The sequence below is a fragment of the Mytilus galloprovincialis genome, chromosome 8 (assembly GCF_965363235.1).
Source record: "Mytilus galloprovincialis chromosome 8, xbMytGall1.hap1.1, whole genome shotgun sequence".
Lineage (NCBI taxonomy): Eukaryota > Metazoa > Mollusca > Bivalvia > Mytilida > Mytilidae > Mytilus > Mytilus galloprovincialis.
This window is the reverse complement of record NC_134845.1, coordinates 13732489-13753295: the sequence shown is the minus strand read 5'-3', so window position 1 is coordinate 13753295 and position 20807 is coordinate 13732489. Positions and strand designations below refer to the sequence as shown.

Sequence of the window (20807 nt, the reverse complement as noted above, 5' to 3'; positions counted from 1 at the left end):
ATTATTTGTCGAGGGAAGTCATCACCGAAACCTAAGTGTAGCTTGTATAATGCAGAATGCGTTCTCGACGGGAAAGAAGAGTCGAACCATGAGCATCAATAGCCAATATATAGTCTTATTCAAAAACCCACGTGATCAAGTTTGCCCAGCCATATTTGCTAGACAGATGTATCCTAAAAATCCGAAGAAATTTATAAATAAGTACAGAGAGGGAACACAGCGACCATATGGGAGCTTATTCATTGATCTGAAACAGAATACACCGGAAGACGACAGACTAAAAATTTATATATTCGAAAACAAGAACATGGTTGGTGGGGGTGTTTCTGAAGAGTTTATAAGCAGAAAAGAACCAAATCCACCTTAGTTTGAAGAATCATTTCAAAGTGAGCAGACGTACTTACCAGACGAGAAAGAAATCATGCCTTCGTGTGATGATTGCGGTGTAGTCTTTGAAAGCGTTCCTGATTTAGCTAGACATATGAATAAGTGGTGCCCGGAAAATAATGATTTAAAAAGAAAAAGGGAGATTGAGGATGAAGACATACCCTCAAAGAAGCCTCGTGTAAACGAAATTGATATAGAAGGTGGAGAAGATATGGCTTTTATAAAATTAGCTGAACTTGCTAGAGAGGCAAATGTAGATATATGGGAAGAAAAAGTTGATAAATACATCGATGGTGACATGAATGAAGACCATGCCATAAGTAAGGCCAATCGCAAACTAAAAGACGAGGATATGGATCAGTTTTTGATCAGATATAGCAGTTTAGTTGAATATTTACTACAGTTACAAAAGGGTAAACTACATGGTAAAGTCATGAAAATGATTACAGAATTAGTTAACGATGGCATGGACAACGAGAAAGCCATTAAAGTAGCCATTAGGAAACATAAACCTATGTTGGAAAGCTATCTAGAAGAAGCTATTGATAACGAAACATATAATGATGGTTCTGAAAGTGCTAATAGCATTGATGACGATGAAGAGGAAGAAGAAGAGGAGGAGGACGAAGACGATGAAAGCTCAACTATATAAATAAAAGAACGTTTGAATCTGTATATCATTCTATAGTCATCATTCCATATGTAAAGATGGCCTCTTGGGAAAAGTACTTGAAAAATATTTATTACAATCCAGCTAACCCAGCAAGTTTTGCAGGGCCTGATAAACTTTACAGATTTGTTCTAACAGATGGATAATTCGTTCTTAGTAAATATAAAATACGAAAATGGCTACAACGACAGGAACCATACAGTTTACAAAGACCCTTAAAAAGGTTGTTTAAGCGGAACTGAGTTATCGTTTTTTGAATAGACGACCAATGGGATGTCGATTTGATGGACATGTCGAAATTTTCCAAATTTAACAGTGGATTTAATTTCATATTGGTGGTGATTGACATAATCTAAATACGTAAGGCTAAGACCTCTAAAGAATAAGAAAGGCGAATCCGTGGCAAATGCTTTGAAACATGTTTTATCAGAAGGAAGATCACCAAATAGAATAAGAACAGATAAAGGACAAGAGTTCAGATCAAGATTAGTAGAATCTCTCCTACAACAGAGAAATATTCAACATTTATTTGCACAAAATACAGAAATCAAAGCTAATTACGTTGAAAGAGTTATCAAGACGATTAAATCAAAAATCATGAGATTTATCACCAGTAAGCAGTCATATGATTATATGGATAACTTACAGAATTTTGCTAACAGCTACAATAAGACCTTCAATAGAACGATTGGCACGGCACCAGATAAAGTCATCATATCTAAAGAGACAAACCTGTGGTGGAAAATGTATTGGCCGAAAAGATTACAACCTAAGACAGAGAAAGTACGAAAACCTTTCCGTTTCAAAATCGGTGATAAAGTTCGGATTACATACATAAGAAATCCTTTTCCCAGGGAATACGATGAGAAATGGAGCGGAGAGATATTTAAAATATCTCAAAGAATATTACGTGGTGGGCTTCCAGTTTATCGACTTATTGATCAAGACGAAGAAATTTCAGGAACCTTCTACCAATCATAAGTGCAGAAAATGGATGTTCGAGAAGACGATATGTGGAAAGTTGAAAACATCATCAAAACGAAAGGAAAAGGACCCAACAAACAATATTATGTGAAATGGTTACACTGACCAAAGAAATTCAACTCTTGGATTAAAGCTCGCGATTTTTCTGATATTTGAGAGAGTTAACTACCCCGGAAAGACTAACTTCAAGTCTCGACAGTTTACACCCCTGCACGAAAGATAGCATACTGTTGGCCCTTTCGTGAGGTTAGAGATACTGTTGAGTGGTAGACGATTCTCTAATTCTATTATCTCGATGTATAAAATAGTTGTATATAATTTTGTTATATTGTAAAGGCATCATGTGGATGGCTCTCCGACCCATGTTTGTCTGAATTGACGGGGATATTAAATATTGTACATACTAATATTGTTATTAGTATTACTAGTGTGGTACCAAGAAGCCACAACTTAAAAAAAAAAAGGGGGGGGAATCAAATTGGTTGATTCCTTGCTTATATCAACATGAGCAAAACCTTGAATTGATACATACAAATACACACACACATACACATGCACATACACATACCCATACAAATACAAATACATCTGTATGTTATCCAATAAAATAAAACGTAATTAGTAACACTTTATAATGACCTTATCTAAAGAAATTAATTAATTAGTGTCGTAATACTTATTGATGACGTCAGAGGGTATCCTCACTGGGTATCCTCATGGGTATCCTCTCCCATAGGGTTAACATTAGACAAAGTGGCCCAGAACCCCCACTTCCCCTACTACTCAGGCACATACAGAATGTGTGTGATCGCGTAACACTCCCCTCAAGCTGGGACAGTGGTATAACAGCATAATATAAGAACAAGTTATAAAAGGCAGTTCAAAAAGGCTTAACTCGTCAGATCGATACATCAAAAAAAAAATCATGTTTGTGAGCGCTCAACCCTCCCCTAACCTGGGACAGAAGTGAAACAGCACAACATAAGAACAAACTATCAAAATAAGTTGAAACAGGCTTAACTCATCAGCTTACATAATATCAAATTGCAACATTCCATCGAAAATCATGAACAGGGATGAAAATATCAACATACTGGTACCCGTATCAATCATATCACATGCTTACCAAAAGTATTTGCTCGAACAAAATAAAGCAGGTGATCATAAAAGAAGAAAGAGTGAGGAAAAACTAGGACAAAAAACACAGTCATTCATTATCTAAATTCAAATTCATTTACTAATAGAAATGCTAACATAATAAGTTTTGTGTTCTGTCTGATGTTGAAAAGAATGTAAGGAATATTCCAAATGTAAATGTGATTTTTCGCTTCGATTTGAAGATAAAGGGTTTGCCTTTAAAATAAAGGTGTATATAATTCTGTACTTTTTGGCTGTATTGTGTAAACTGGGTTTATTCCTTGTCAACAAGTGTTCTTTTGATAAATCATTATCTCTCTCTCTATATATATATATATATATATATATATATATATCCACGCACCACTTGTATTTTTGTCCATCTGATGAGTTAAGCCTTTTTCAACTGATTTTTATAGTTCGTTCTTATGTTGTACTGTTATACCACTGTCCCAGATTAGGGGGAGGGTTGGGATCCCGCTAACATGTTTAACCCCGCCACATTATTTATGTATGTGCCTGTCCCAAGTCATGAGCCTGTAATTCAGTGGTTGTCGTTTGTTTATGTGTTACATATTTGTTTTTCGTTCATTTTGTTTTACTTAAATAAGGCCGTTAGTTTTCTCGTTTGAATTGTTTTACATTGTCTTATCGGGGCCTTTTATAGCTGACTATGCGGTATGGGCTTTGCTCATTGTTGAAGGCCGTACGGTGACCTATAGTTGTTAATGTCTGTGTCATTTTGGTCTTTTGTGGATAGTTGTCTCATTGGCAATCATACCACATCTTCTTTGTTATATACATGACATTTAAAAGAATGGCCACGACATTTAATTTAATGGATACTTATTGCTTAACTGTAACCAGTGACAAGATCACTGAAATCTGTATTAATTGCCTTGCCTGTTATTTACCATGTTTACATGGGACTGCGGTTAAATATTCACATAAGTCAGAATAGATGGTTAGCTATTGGCCATCTATTCAAATATTGTTGCGAAGGGTTATAAAGAGCACGAGTGGACGGAAGGTTGACAATCACAGCTTCTGATAATAAACAAACACATTCGTTCATTAATTCAAGGTTACCACTATCATAAAATATGAAAGTAGATGCATGTTTTTGAATGAAAATGAGACTACTTGCAATCAAATATTAAAAGGAAGATGTGGTATAATTGCCAATGAGACTACCAGCAATCAAATACAAAATGGAAGATATGGTATGATTGCTAATGAGACTACTAGCAATCAAAGACCTGATGGTCAATGCTGTAAACACAATATTCATGTTTATGCAGGTATCTAGATGAGACAACGTTTCACCTTATACATTTACAGGTGCTGTACACAGGAGTCTGTCATAGTGATCTTAGTATCCTAAATGGATCGTTAAAAATCGGTCAGATGCCTATCATCCTTGGACATGAGGGTGCTGGTATTATAGAGAGCGTGGGTTCTGGTGTTACTGATTGTAAAAAAGGTGAGACAAACTTTTTTTCAAATTCACAAATGTGGTACGACCATGTGTGAGTCGAAAGGCTGAGAGCCAAGTAATTTGTCCCTACAAGAAGAACTGTACACTTCATGCACATGAGTTTATAATTGGTTACAACAGTTGTTTCTTTTCTCTAATAAAAAATGTATAGTATTACTGTAAACAATATCGTTTTATTTGTATGAAAATGTTAGTGGTCAATCATTGGTAGACGTATTTCTCAAATTGTTTAATTGACGGTTTCTCTCAAGGTATAAAAGCTATATATAAAAGAGAAGATGTGGTATGAGTGCCAATGAGACAACTCTCCACAAGAGATCAAAATAACATATAAATTAACAACTATAGGTCATCGCACCTCCTTCAACAATGAGCAAAAAAACCATACCGCGCAGTCAGCAATAAAATGCACCGAAATGACAAATTTATGTAAAACAATTCAAACGAAAAAACTAGTCTATGAGAAAACAAACGGCCTAAGTTATGTACAAAATCAAGTTGTATATATAAATCTTATTTTTGTTTTCGTTATTCAGATATAGTTCAGCGAGTTCTAAAAGCATACACAATTTCATCAAAATAGAAAATATCGCCCAATTACGTATACTTTGCATTAACGCACAGGTTAACACGGAAGTAAACCCGCGTTTAGTTTTTATGTCTACTGAAATTGTGACTCATTGCAGAATAAAAGATAACATGAGGTTAACGCCGCATTGACTTTTTGCGTCCGTATACATGTTATGCTTTGTCTTTACCCAGCTTTAAGTTAGAAGACAGTGCATGACGTATCATGGTATATATATATATGAAACAGGGAATAGAACAGGGAATGTGTCAAAGGGAACAACCCGATCAAAGAGCAAAAAAAAAAAACAGCCAGAAGCCACCAATGGGTCTTCAATGCAGCGAGAAAATACCGCTCCCGGAGGCGGGCATCAGCTGGACCTTAAACAAAAATGTATACTAGTTCAGCGAACTGGACGCCACACAAAACTCCGAAACATATGGAATACTTTGCAATCTTAACGAATTGTAAACTATCCACGCAGTCCAACAACATATTTTTATTCCATACGTCAAAACACATGACAACTGTAAGACAAATATTCTTAAACTGATCGTCTAGAGTTATATATATATACAGTGAGAATTAACACCGTTCTAAAGATATACATGTACTACGTTTTATATTTAACCGAACAATGTTAAATCTATTTGATCTCCAACTTTGTGGTAGCAAAGTCTTCTCTTCTCTCTGGGGGATATGAATCCTGTTTATATGATAATATCGTATGCAAAGTGTCTAAATGCATCAATATAGATACATGATATATTTTATATGTGACGGGTGCCACATGGGAGCAGGATCTGCTTACCCTTCCGTAGCACCTGAGATCACCAATAGTTTTTGGTGGGGTTCGTGTTGCTCAGTCTTTAGTTTTCTATGTTGTTTCTTGTGTACTATTATTTGTCTTTTTCTTTTTTTAGCCATGGCGTTGTCAGTTTATTTTCGGCTTATGAGTTTGTATGTCCCTTTGATATCTTTCGCCTCTCTTTTATTAAACACATGTACATTCCCTACTTCCGATTGCTCCAGTTTCAATTAATGACTCTGCTGATTGTATACATGAACGTCACAGGAACATATCCGTTATATGTACGAAGTTATATCTAACCAATCATCAAAAACATTTAAATCAAAATTTACAAAAAATAAGTTTCTGAATTGCATGAACTCCAAACAAATAAGAACGACTGTGTCGACATGGTAACCGTCTCCTACGATGTATAACCCGTCGTGCGAATTTACATTAAGTCAAAGTGTCACAAAAGGAAATAAGACACAATCTGTATATCTTCCTATCGGGCTTTTATGGTAGCTAAAAGGTTAAGACTGTGTATCTTGTGAGTCGTATGTGTCGAGCAATTCGCGATGATGAACGCGTAGAACGTAAGCAGTGTCAATGTCAGTAATTCTTGAGCATTGTTTTGAGTCAGGAGTTCTTACAATAAATAATAAAGGATACCAGGCTCATTCTTTAGTACGCTAGGTACACTCTTCCTCTACACAAGACCCATCAGTGGTGCTAAAATTGAAATAGTCTGTACGCCAAATCAAATACGAAGTTGAAGAGTATTACAAGCCAAAAAAATGTCGAAAAGTTGTGCTAAATACGACTAAGGTCATCTATGATTATGGGTTGAAAAAGCCATAGTGTTTCGAATAATCAAACATTTTATGACGAAACTGAGAAAATGAACTCTTTTGAAATCAAGTCACTTAGCCAAACTCAAAGGGACGTTATGCGGAATTAGAGGATATCGAACATACATTTGCAATAATCGAGTTAACCTTACTAAATATGCGTTAAAATTTACAATTTTTAAAACATTAGTGTAACAAGCTTCGGATAAATTTTGCGAGAAAGAGAATGTGTCAGACAATTTGTATTTGCACTCATAGGATAACACAATAGAACAGATATTAAGGATCATTAAAGGGGGGATTCCTAAATAGGAGTTTATATATAAATCAAGTCTGACTTTAATCTAGCGTTATTGCAAGTGTTATGTTTCTATTGTTGTCAACTCAACTCAATAGTTATCCGACTGATGTATGATAAACCCCAACCCGACCCCGCCCCTAGATCCGCCACTGTGCTACAAAGAAATGTGGACTGTTCGCTTCTGAAGCTTATTTTCATTTTGTCAGGAGATCACGTGGTTATGTTATGGCTTCCACAGTGTAATCAATGTAAAAGTTGTAAGAGCGGCAAGACAAACCTATGCGATGAGTTTTTAGGGTAAGATCGATGTTTTAGATTTTTATGTCACGTCTCTGTATGGTTTTGCTACTTGTATCCATTACCACTTATCTGTTTTTCCATTATGTTTCAATTATAAACAATAAATAAATGTGAGCCATAATATATGAGTATAAACGTACCGAACAAACTGAAATGCGAATTAGGCAAAATATAAATGGTAACAAATAAACTTCGGAATGATTTTATTCATTTCAAATGTAATGCCTTCGCCTATTATACTGTACAATAACCGCTTTCATAGGCCGACTTTCAACTTATTCCGGGGTAAATTATAAAGTTTGCTTTTCCAAAATGGTTACAATTATATTATGGATTATGCCAAATATATTTCTGACAAAGAGCAAATATAAAATTCTACATGGGTATAAAAGATTGTTTATAGTACAGAAAATGCAAAAGTTTGACTGCAAATGAAGCAACATTTGTCTCTATCATTACTTAGAACAAACTTTGACACACAACGAATTAAAAATATTTTTTGTTCACAAAAACCGATTTCGGAGAAAAGAGAGACGAAAGATACCAATGGGATAATCAATCTCACAAGTCGAAAACGAAACTGCGAAAACTTAAATGAATAACGATCCTTTAGAATTTAGTTTGTCATCTGCATGGCATTGTTTTAAACTTCAATCTACATATAACAAGTTTTCATGACAGAATGGTGCGACTTAATCATATGGAAGACTTATAATAGGAAATCAGTCAGATGCAATTAACTTCAGTGTCTTAATTTACTATAATTTATCTTGTTTTAGAGAAATTTAATTTTATCCTACGGGATACCTATGTAACAAACATTCTGTACCTTATGGATTTAATTTATTTGTAGTGGTACTCACGGCTTGGGAACAATGTTGGATGGAACAACTCGTTTTACTTGTATGGGGAAGCAGATACACCATTTTCTAGACTGCAGTACATTTAGTCAGTACATTGTAGTACCTGAGATGTCTGTTTGTAAGGTAATATCATTGTCTGAAATATGACCTTGTTTATTTAACCTGGGCGTGATTGGTTACTATTCGCAGAATCTGATATCGATGCCAAATCAATTTCATTTTGAACGGGAGCTCAAATATATTGTTTTCCGTTGATGATATCCACGAAAAACTAGATAGATAAGTAACTTGACCACGTTCTACAAAAACAACAATAATGGCATGTGATGGATTACTTTGAGATAGTTATAACTATTATGTCCATCTGTCCATCTGTATGTCCGTCCGTCCGTCCCATGTGTTAACAGGCTTCATTTGATATGCAATGACTATTTAGCACAAGTCATGATCACAGAAAATAACAGTAAATTGGTTATAATACAATTTCTTTAAAACATAGATATAAGAAGATGTGGTATGAGTGCCAAATAGACAACTCTCCATCCTAGTCACGAATTGTAAAAGTAAACCATTATAGGTCAAAGTACGGTCTTCAACACGGAGCCTTGGCTCACACAGAACAGCAAGCTATAAAGGGTTCCAAAAATGACTAGTGTTAAACCATTCAAACAGGAAAACCAACGGTCTAATCTATATTAAAAAAAAAAAACGAGAAACACTTATGAACCACATCAACAAACGACAACCACTGAACATCAGGTTCCTGGACAGGTGCAAACAAATGCAGCGGGTTTAAACGTTTTAATAGGTACCAACCTTCACCCTTACTTGAAACAATAGTGTAACATCACAACATAGAAAGACACACTATAAAATATCAATTGAAATGGCTTAACTCAATCAAAAGACATATTAATTATTCGTAAATTTTACGGACGCCATCACGAGTTGGTTGACCGTTATGGAATAACCATTTCACAAATGATATCGGATATGTTCCTCACGTCGTAACTACAATCCCCTTCCCTTTCATGAATTTGACCTACCGAATTAGACTATTTACCGGATTTGTAATCACATAAGCAACACGACGGGTGCCGCATGTGGAGCAGGATCTGCTTACCCTTCCGGAGCACCTGAGATCACCCCTAGTTTTTGGTGGGGTTCGTGTTGTTTATTCTTTAGTTTTCTATGTTGTGTCATGTGTACTATTGTTTTTCTGTTTGTCTTTTTCATTTTTAGCCATGGCGTTGTCAGTTTGTTTTAGATTTATGAGTTTGACTGTCCCTTTGGTATCTTTCGTCCCTCTTTTAACACAAGCAATTGAACATAATATACACTGAACGAATAAATTAGATCTATGACACAATGTAAATACAAAATCAATAAAATAAGGTGTGAGATGTTAAACAATATCAGACAGACAATCATAACCTTGGACAAAATGCCGCCTAATAAAATAATGTACACAGGTAAATGACAATAATTTTGTTGTGAAGTATACAGTAATGGAGAACGGTAATATTTTTTACAAAATAAATAATTTTGTTGTTCATAGTACGAGAACAGAAGTAAAAATTTATAGTCGTACCAAACACTTATCAAAGCTGGTATATATTAAAAATAGATAGACGAGATATAGCACTAAATAAGTTAACATTAAATAACAAAAAAGCATTACAAATTGTATCAACAGGTCAAATTAACACCAAAGTACGATTTGAGAGTACTCGCAGTTACTGAAAGCTAGTTTAAAGCCAAAAACAATTAATGATAAAAAAAAAATCATGCTTCAGAGACTGATATCAACAAAAACACATCCCAGGGATTTAGTATTTTAACGTCATGGACAGTCAAAGAAGACATGACTTGTGCCATGCCAAACATAAAAGTATCCACAAGCAGTAGGATAGTTAGGAGTTAACCTTTTAATAAATTTGTATAATGTAATGCATAGATAGAGCAATCTCTATACAAAAAATGAACATGGATGTGTATTTATACATTAAAAAAAAAGAACGTTTGAAAAGAATACAAATTTAGTTATGTTTTAATTTGCCATGTTTGCTGATGACAAAATCGATATTTGTGCCAATGCAAATTATATTCCAAGATCTAATTACAACATTGGTAAGATAACCTTTACTAATAAGTTTGTTGAAAGGTTCGATAAGTTAACACCGATCACATAGTGGTTTCCGCGCTTTTAGTACAATATTACCGTAAATTTTAGGATGTGAAATACCGTTTTTAATAAGTTTTCTACAGGTACAGCCAAATTTACTAATCAAATCTTTGTATCTATGAAAGAATTTAGTAAAAGTTTGAAGTAATTTATGTTAACGAAATCCCTGACTTATTAATTTACCAGTGATGCATTGATTACGTTCGGTAAAATCTATGACATCACTACACACACGGGCATAACGAACGAGTTGGGATATATAAACATCGTATGATGAAGCCAAAGTAACATCGCCGTCTAAAAAAGGAAAATTAACAATGCATGTTTTATGTTGTTTTAAGATTGAAACATCAGCTCCTTTGGACAAGGTATGTTTACTGGGGTGTGGAATAGCTACAGGATATGGATCTGCCCTCAATACAGCCAAGGTAAAAAATTATTATTTTACAACGATTTATATTTTTTTGTAGGTCAGAATATTTGTAGCGAAACACCTCATTAATAATATATTGCTATGACTGTTTGCAATTGTTGAAACATAAAAACAGTTGTATCGACGATAGAAATCATCAGCAGTGATACAGCGTAAAGTCTGCTGAAACCTCTTTCAGATCTTATGACGTATATCCAGATAGTTCGTTAGGCAGCAACCATTTGATTTTCTGGGGGGGGGCTATGGTTTTTTATTCTGTGCAAACTTTTTTTTTCGCCTGCGGCGAAAAACAATCTATTTTTTTCGCGACAAGTCGAAAACAATTTTTTTCTTTCAATTTTAGCATTACATATAGTGGCAGCTGAGGGTGAAACAAACATTTTTTTTTTCTCAGAATCAAAAACAAATTATTTTTTTCTCCAAAAACTGGAAACAAACTTTTTTTTCCAAAAAAAACCATAGCCCCCCCCAGAAAATCAAATGGTTGCTGCCTTATATAGAGGTTCACCATAAGTAATGTAAGACAATTCCCCACTCAAACACCGCCATAATCTGCTACGGATTATAAAACATTCCATAGTTTTGTTTGAGTTTTTCCTTTCGATAAATTGTTAACATCATCAAATATCGAAAAACGTATGCTCAAGAGGAACATAGATTTTGTAAAATTTGTAAGTTTTTTGATAGAAATAAAATTGAGAATAGTTGTTGATTGTTGTTGATAATTTTGGAGTCAGACAGAAGTCCGTCATCAGTGCTACTCTCACCACCTTTCTCTTCTTGTGATATAACAGGAGAATCGATCGATCGATAAAGTTCATAATCATAGTGTCAAGTCACAATCATAAATATCCAGTCAGGGATAAAAATATTTTGGACGTCAAATTAAAAGTAAACGTTGACTACCTGAAAAAAAGAACTAACAAACATCAGTTACTGACTCCTGCAAAATTGTTACTGCCCTTTATGTGAACTAAATCGATAAATGTTTCTTCAGCCAAAAATAACCGATTAAAAAAAAAAGTAAAACGCAGATTCTTTTTCAGCTTTCTCTTTTTCCAATATTATAACAATGAGAAAATTTAATTTTGTGTTTCATTTCTTCTCTCCGTTTAAGCTTTCAAATACACCTGATTTATTAATAGGTGTTGACACTACACGTTAAGTTAGTCCCAATAATTTGTTTTGTTATTCAAGTTTTGTAAATCTATATTAATTTTTATTACAAATTGTCTTTGTTCTTAGTGTTTTTATTTATTTAAGTATCTTTTGATCAGGTCAAACCGGGTTCCACATGCGCTATTTGGGGCTTAGGAGCAATAGGCATGGCAGTAATAATGGGTTGCAGAAAAGCAGGCGCTTCCCGTATAATCGGTATCGACATAAACCCAGACAAGTTCAAACAAGGTAATACTGTTGGCGCTCATAACCAAAATTTGTATACATTTATGTTATATGATAGTTATAAATGCCAAACAACTTTAGTGCTTAAATACGGATATTGTGTTACAAAATTATACTTTGTGTCCTTTTAGTTTGAATGACGATCCTTGGCTAGCGAAGATTGGTTTATAATATTTTCTTTCTTTTTTAACTAAATTTTTGATTTTCAATTAGTTTGGCCTTTAGCATCACTGAAGTGTCATTTATTGTTAAAATGCGCATCTGGTGCAGTTTTGGTTTTTAACATTAAATTGTAACCAAGATGCCATATTAAAATTCTTAAATGGCTTTAAATGGTGAGACTGACACGAGAAATGTAATGATGAAATGGTTGAAATTAATCTGCTATTACGAAAAGGTTTTTTTTTTGTGCTAACAATATCCCAGTTAAATCTGTCCAGGATTTGTATTTCATAGCCTATTGCTCGTGATACATGAATTGTGCTTAAAAGGAAGCCATTGATTCCGATTAAGGGTTCTAAACCGAATATCAGCGTCACAAATGTTTACGGATATATTCCACCCAATTGTAAAACACAATTCAATCCTCTTTTCTATGTTTATGTTATCACCGAATGGAACGTGTTTTAGTATGTGTCACTGTTTGTCATGGATAAGCGAAACAATTGGTGTCACTTATGGATCACAAATTGCTTACCATTCTATTGTCCCTGAGTTCATCCGTTGATTTTTGGTGAAGATTTCTCATGTTCTTCTGCCTTTCTGTGCATGCAGTATGTGAAATATCTTTTTTACTGACTTGCGAGTTTTGATTAACCCTTTTGTACTTTCTTCCTTTAAACGGAAATAAGAATATCACACCTATCATATGTTTCAGGTAAAGTTTTTGGTATGACAGAGGGCGTTAACCCAAAGGATCATGACAAACCACTCCATGAAGTACTAACAGAAATGACAGGAGGTGGCCTAGATTATACATTTGAATGTATTGGTAACGTGAAATGTATGGTAAGTCTTATTTAAATGTGTAGTATTGTTTTGAAAAGATCAAACTCTCAAAAATATATATTGTATTATATCATAGAGATTCACTAATACCTGACAAATTTCCATTTCAGCAAACCGCCTTTGAATCGACACATAAGGGCTGGGGTAAAACCATTATAATTGGCGTTGCACCGGATACGGATGAATTTTGCACCAAACCATTTAATTTTGCAATGGGTAAACGAATTCTTGGATCATTTTATGGAGGTAAGGCATTTTGTTCACAATTCACGAGTTTAATAACAGTTTGTTTGTATAAAATGTGTAGCATAATATGTTATTACAAAGCTGTATAGTTTCCCAGAGCCATAAGGAGATCGAATTAATCTCAAAAGTTGTTGTAGCATGCCTATTTTTGTTCAAGAACGCTATTTTGATTCGGAAAGTTGAGTTGAACTTTTAAAGATGTGAGATATTCTTGAGATCATATATAATTGGTACAAACGCTAACTATTTTCATTTCGTCATTGAAAGTATTACAGACCAAAACACAGGGAAATAGGCTACTTAACCAGAATAAACTTAATGAAAGAACATGTTTTCCTGGATTAGACATATCATGTAATGCAACATTAGATGGTTATCAAAGTTAAAAATAAATCTCGAGTCACCCAATTATGCGTTGTATCAAAACTGTGTTATTAAAAAGTGAAACTATTGAAAAGCTACAATTTGTCTATTCATGTCACTTGTTCATATATAAAAACACATTTTGTCTAGGTCTTACAAAAACCTAATATCTGAAATTCATGTTTAAAATAAAGGGAAAATCAAAGCTTTAAACTCGTCAAAGATACCATTATTATAATATGTAATATATGATTACAAGTTGATTACGAAATTCAACCAACAAAACCTTCATTTGAGCTTTGGTTAGCAATAAGGTCGAATGGCAGCAGAAAGTAACTTTTTTATTTTTTATAATTCAACTTTCTTGTCACTTCTTGTGTTCATTTGAATAAAACTTAAGCACCAAAGAGTGGCTGGGATAATAATATAATTCATAAGATACCCTTGATTTCATAATGTAATTGCGTGAAATCTTTGTTGTCGACAGCCAGTTTTACACAAGATCACGTTTAAATACCACCTGTATCATCAACGCTGTTATTAGTTTTATACTTCTTCGATGTTATAAGCAATTGCAGCTTTTGCGTATCCTTCAATGCATGCATTTATCATACTTAGAGTAAATAACTTATAATTTTTACAGTATGATAACACCAAGTAATTTATTACTCTAAATTATAGGGATTTTCTGGTAACTTAACGGAAAACCCTTGCCGTTTTTGGCACAACCTTTTTGATCTTTTGGTCCTCGATGCTGTTCAACTTTGTACTCGTTTCGGCTTTCAAACTTTTGTATCTGTGCGTCACACATAGGTCTTGTGTGGACAAAATACACTTCTGGCGTATTAAAATTTTGAACTTGTTGCCTTTTGTTGACTGTTGTTCGTGTGATTCTTTGTCAATTGTGTTCTCCAATTTATTTATATTGTAGTCCTGTGTTGTCATTTTGATGTTATATTTCACATGGCCATAAAAGTGCGAGGTTTGGCATGCCACAAAACCAGGTTCAACCCACCATTTTTTCCTTTAAAAATGCCCTGTACCAAGTCAGGAATATGGTCATTGTTATATTATAGTTCGTTTCTGTGTGTATTACATTATAACGTTGTGTCGTTTGTTTTCTCTTATTTTTGAGTGTAAATTCACATTGCGATAAGACGTGTCACGGTACTTGTCTATCCCAAATTCATGTATTTGGTTTTGATGTTATATATATATGTTATATTTGTTATTCTCGTGGGATTTTGTCTATATGTGTTACATTTTAGTGTTATGTCGTTGTTCTCCTCTTATATTTAATGCGTTTCCCTCGGTTTTAGTTTGTTATCCCGATTTTGTTTTTTGTCCATGGATTTATGAGTTTTGAACAGCGGTATACTACTGTTGCCTTTATTTATGTGAATTCCATATTTTCCGAATTGGTGTTCGGGCTGATATGAAAAATTTATCACATGCTTCAGCTATTATCACATGCCTTTCCGTAACGTTATCATATGCCTTTCCGTAACGTTATCGCATGGCATACCGGCGCTACTCGGCAATTTCCGGAAAATACATCACAACTGTACGTTTTCAGTGAAAAAAATAACAAAGTAGGCTACAAAACATATATTAGGAAACCAAAAAATGTATTATGTAAAATGCCAAAAAAACAAATGATACAATAAATGCATTAAATTTTCTTTTACATTTCCAGCATAATTTAGAAAGTTACTTTACAAGATTACTGTTGACCTTTCCAAACAGTGTTCTTTATATTATGTTGAATATTTTTTTATCTATAATATAAAAATATATTATACTGATGTTTTTCTCCTCTGTTGATGTATATGATGGAAAGATCTCATATCGGGTGTATTATATTTATCGTCCGACGTCCGTAAACGTTTCACTTTTTTAACTTATAAGGATCAATACATTAAACTGTTATTTTTCTCCATTGTTGAAGCATATGATAACAAGATCATAACATGTCATTTTTCATATCAGATGTAATATCAGCCCTCGGTCAATATCAGCCCTCGATCCTTCGGCTCTTGCTCTGATATTGAACCTTGGGCTGATAATACATCTGATATGAAAAATGCCATGTAATATGATATTATTACGTAAGTATTGCTGTATTGGCCTGAGGCGAAGCCGAAGGACAATACAGCTGGCCGAGGACCAATAACAAGGCCAATACAGAAATACAAGTAATAGTATCTTTATTAATTAACTACAGTGTTACAATATTATTTTTATTTTATTTCACAAGAGATAAATATTTTTACCTTGAAGTGGAACTATCCAAATCTCAGTTTCTTTTTATGATGCAATATATAATGATCTGGTGCTGTTTCCAGGTGTCTTCAGCATTTTCTCATCTGATGAATTTTTCTACCCTTGCCAGTCACTATAAAGTGTTACAATTAAATTTAAACGCAACACATAAATAGTAATTGGAAAGGTACTGCCATTGCATGTGTTATGCAGAAACTTATTAAATATATTTTTTTTTAAATAATGTAGGAATTGAAAATGATACAACTATCCATAAGCCAAATGACCAAAGAACGAAGATTTGCATATTTACAGAATGCATATGCCTGGTTCGGGTTTAAAAATTAATGATAGTTTACAAAATAAGCGAAAGTAAACAGTTAATCGATTTGTAACATCGGCATCGTGAAATTTAATCCGAGATTACTCTGACGTCGAACGACTGTTTTGCCAGACAAGCTGGGGCCGTGGGACGTCAGAGCTCGTCCCATATCAAAAAGTGGATATTTGCCCACCCAAAATAGATGCGCTGCTTCGTCGCTTCTGGTGCCGACTAGCGTCCTTGGAATTATATAAATCGGGCATCAATCTGTTTATTTTTCATTTATCTCTTCATTTATGTAAGTTTCACCTACCTGCCACCCTTTATTTTCTCATATTTAGACAGATTTCACAGTCACCCATTGATTCAGACATTTTTTTATTTTATTTTCAAATGGACTTCAAGTTACGAGGGATTTCGCGACCTCGAGACTCAACTATGCAAATAATTATACTTTTATCACCTCCTTTATAGGAGATCGATATTTAACATTTTGTAACCAACCACGATTTTCCCCCTCCTTTACAGGAGATCGGTATTAAGCATTTAGTGCCAACCACGATAACAATCGGAAGCTCTCGGACATTTAGATTACTTGCATCGTAAATGAACGAGGTGTTAGAATACGGTCATTTGCATAAATCATCACTTGTTTTCTCGTGGTCACGTGATAATCTTTGAAAATGGAAGTCAAAATGCAGAAATCGACTGGTCTCTGTGAAAACTGTTAAAATATGGAAAAATAAAGGTTGGCAGGTAGGTGAAACTTACATAAATGAAGAGATAAATGAAAAGATTGATGCCCGATTTATATAATTCCAAGGCCGCCAGTCGGCACCAGAAACGACGAAGCAGCGCATCTATTTTGGGTGGGCAAATATCCAATTTTTGATATGGGACGATCTCTGACTTCCCACGGCCCCAGCTTGTCTGGCAAAACAGCCGTTGGACGTCAGAGTAATCTCGGACTACGTGAAATTATGAGGTCGTCAAGAAACGAACTTTGTGATAATCTACTCGTTCCCCAAACCTGAAATAATTTCAACGTCTGCTTTCAAAATGCTTTTTAAATGAATGTGACCTTCTTTAGCCTGAAATATATGCCATAGTGAACTTTTCAGCATGTTAATGATGACTAAATGAAAACTGCGTCTTCCAAACAACTATATACTTTATGTTTGTATTTATCGTGACTTTCGATGTAAAAACTAGAGACCTTCCGAAATCCTGTATTTGTGTCAACTCGGCCAATATAGAATTACTCGGCCAATACAGAAAAAATTCTATATTGGCCGAGTTATTCTGTATTGGCCGAGTTTACACCTTATATTGCATAGGCAGTTTTCATCATATTCTTTTATTCACAATATATACAATGTATGTGGATTTTAGCTTGATTCTGACCAATGCTTATATTCCAAATATATATGTATATGCCTCTATTGTTGTTGTTACCAATTATGTAAATCAATTGTATCTGATTTTATGCCCTTTATGGGCCCTGTAATTTGGGAAATAAAAATATTCTATTCTATTCTATTCTATTCTATTCAGTCCAATAACAGTGTAGTTAATTAATAATATTCTGATATTATCATACCATGAATGTATAATGACGTTGTCCTCCTCAGTCAATATACTTATTTTTGGTACAAACAACCATGTATTGACCTTATCAAAAAGGTATAACTGTCTGTTATTTGCATTTCCTTGTAGATTATAAGGGTAAAGACGATGTTCCTGGACTTGTTGAAAGTTATAAGAATGGCGAAGTGTTATTAGACGAGTTTGTAACACATAAAATGGCATTAGATAAAGTAAACGAGGCATTTGACCTCATGCAGGAATCTAAAAGGTGAGATACATTTCTAAGGATAAAATAATCAAGTTCTTCCAAAGATGTTAACATGTGAAATATCAGAAAATGTTTGTTTGAATATTGAGTTCTACGCTTTTAAAAGTCATTCAAATTTCATGTATGTGAGGAAAAATTGTAAACTTTTAGATCTTTCTATTTACATTTAAATGTGAGCAACAGTCTTACCAAAAAACGTTTTTGTCGCATTTTTACAAATTTGTTAAGAAGCATGTAGTGTTACTTATGATTTGGTGCTGCGATAGGGTCACCGATTCATGCTCCACATGTGGCACGTAGAGTGTTACTTATGATTTGGTTCTGCGATAGGGTCGACGATTCATGCTCCACATGTGGCACGTGTAGTGTTACTTATGATTTGGTGCTGCGATAGGGTCACCGATTCATGCTCCACATGTGGCACGTGTAGTGTTACTTAGGATTTGGTGCTGCGATAGGGTCGACGATTCATGCTCCACATGTGGCACGTGTAGTGTTACTTATGATTTGGTGCTACGATAGGGTCACCGATTCATGCTCCACATGTGGCACGTGTAGTGTTACTTATGATTTGGTGCTGCGATAGGGTCACCGATTCATGCTCCACATGTGGCACGTGTAGTGTTACTTATGATTTGGTGCTGCGATAGGGTCACCGATTCGTGCTCCACATGTGGCACGTGTAGTGTTGCTCATACAAGTACAAATCCGGTGATTTTGAAAAACAAGCTATGAAATATCGTATCAACTGGGAGATATATATTCCTAGTGACACATAAAAAAACCTTTCTGTACTCAAATGACAAGAATATATTATCATTATCATTAATCACAAAGTTAACTTTTCAAAATACTTTTGTAACTCCAACCGTCCAAGTATGCAGGCTTCACCTCCTAGGCGAATGAAGACTCAGTATAAAAGGTTCACTATTGGGAATATGACCTTAACAAATAAAGAGAACATAGCATGTACCAGCCGTACATCGCCAAGATAAAACATAGTGTGGATGAACTAGGTGTTCAAATCAGATATAAAAAATGCAGATAGTAGTGTCTAAGACTTGTCTGACAGTTGTTGTCCATTCGTTTGATGTGTTTGAGATTTTGATTTTGCCATTTCTTTAGGGACTTCCGTTTTGAAGTTTCCTCGGAGTTCAGTATTTTTGTGATTTCACTTTTTACTATTGCATTTTCATTTACACCAAAAAAATAAAGTTAACCAGTCATTGACACATATTATAATATATGAAGACAATCTAAATGAATTTCAATGAAAGGTAAGAATAAATTGGTGTACGTTTTAATTCTCCGTTTTATCAAAATATGTATGTAGTAAAAAAATTATGTTCGTTTTCACCATTTCATCTTTTATGTTAAAGATCGTTAAAGAATTGTATTTTTTTTCAGCTTAAGAACAGTGTTAAACATGTGGGAGGGAAGTGAAAAATGAGGAGGAGAATGACAATACATAGATTGTTTACTTATTAATAAACACCAGGCTGTACATTTATACTCACACCATATATATATAATATAACTTTGTATGCAATTTAAATAAAATCATCATAGATACCAGGATTGAAAGTGTATATTTGTGCCAGACGCGCGTTTCGTCTACAAAAGACTCCCCATTGACGCTCGAATAAAAAATGTTAACAAGGCCAAATAAAGTACGAAGTTGAATAGCATTGAAAACCAACTATTCCTAAAACTTTTGCCAAATACGGCTAAAGTAATCTATTCCTGATGATTACTACAAAACAGTAGTGGTGGGGCATACACCTTCGTTTACATTATTTTACAGTAATTTTAATTCTACTTTATTAAGTATATTTTTTTCTACTTTATTAAGTACTAGTATATTGATTCATATTTAATTTCATTTGTTAAAATACATAACAATTTGGGAGACACACAAGACTCCGTTTTGTCTACTACTATTCCAAGCTTTGAATCCAATACTACATCAACAACTATATCAAGCTTATAAGTATATCTAAGTCACAGAAAGGCAGACACATTTCATTTGCAAAGAAAAGGAAAACTTACTAGGCAATTATATTATGTGTCCTAATCGTTACCACACTTGTGACCTAGTAAATTAAACTTATCTCCAGTTATATACTTGTATTAGCACCACAACGGGTGCCACATGGGGGCATCGTGTTGCTCAGTCTTTAGCTATCTGGGTTAGGTTATGCATACTGTTGTTTGTCATTGGGTCTCTTACGTTTTTCGCCATAGCTTTGTTAGTTTATTTTCGATTGATAAGTTTTTTTATATTTAGTCGTCAGTGTCTTGGAATAAAGATCGCACAATTCTTTTACCATTTTTACGGCAAATATATAACTAATAGAGGGGCGAAAGATGCCAGAGGGAC

The 20807-nt window shown here is 34.3% G+C and overlaps 1 protein-coding gene across 1 annotated transcript in view; it reads left to right on the top strand.

The window, feature by feature from the left end:
* LOC143085131 (alcohol dehydrogenase class-3 chain L-like) overlaps window positions 1-19991 on the top strand; it is a 37237-nt gene extending 17246 nt beyond the window's left edge. The window contains exons 4-12 of the mRNA XM_076261317.1: window positions 4520-4661; window positions 7393-7483; window positions 8340-8472; window positions 10876-10962; window positions 12245-12374; window positions 13249-13379; window positions 13490-13625; window positions 18289-18427; window positions 19835-19991. Coding sequence (XP_076117432.1) covers window positions 4520-4661; window positions 7393-7483; window positions 8340-8472; window positions 10876-10962; window positions 12245-12374; window positions 13249-13379; window positions 13490-13625; window positions 18289-18427; window positions 19835-19877 — 1032 coding nt within the window. The 3' untranslated portion in view covers window positions 19878-19991. The remainder of the gene's footprint in view (window positions 1-4519; window positions 4662-7392; window positions 7484-8339; window positions 8473-10875; window positions 10963-12244; window positions 12375-13248; window positions 13380-13489; window positions 13626-18288; window positions 18428-19834) is intronic.
* The last annotated feature ends 816 nt before the right edge of the window (window positions 19992-20807 follow it).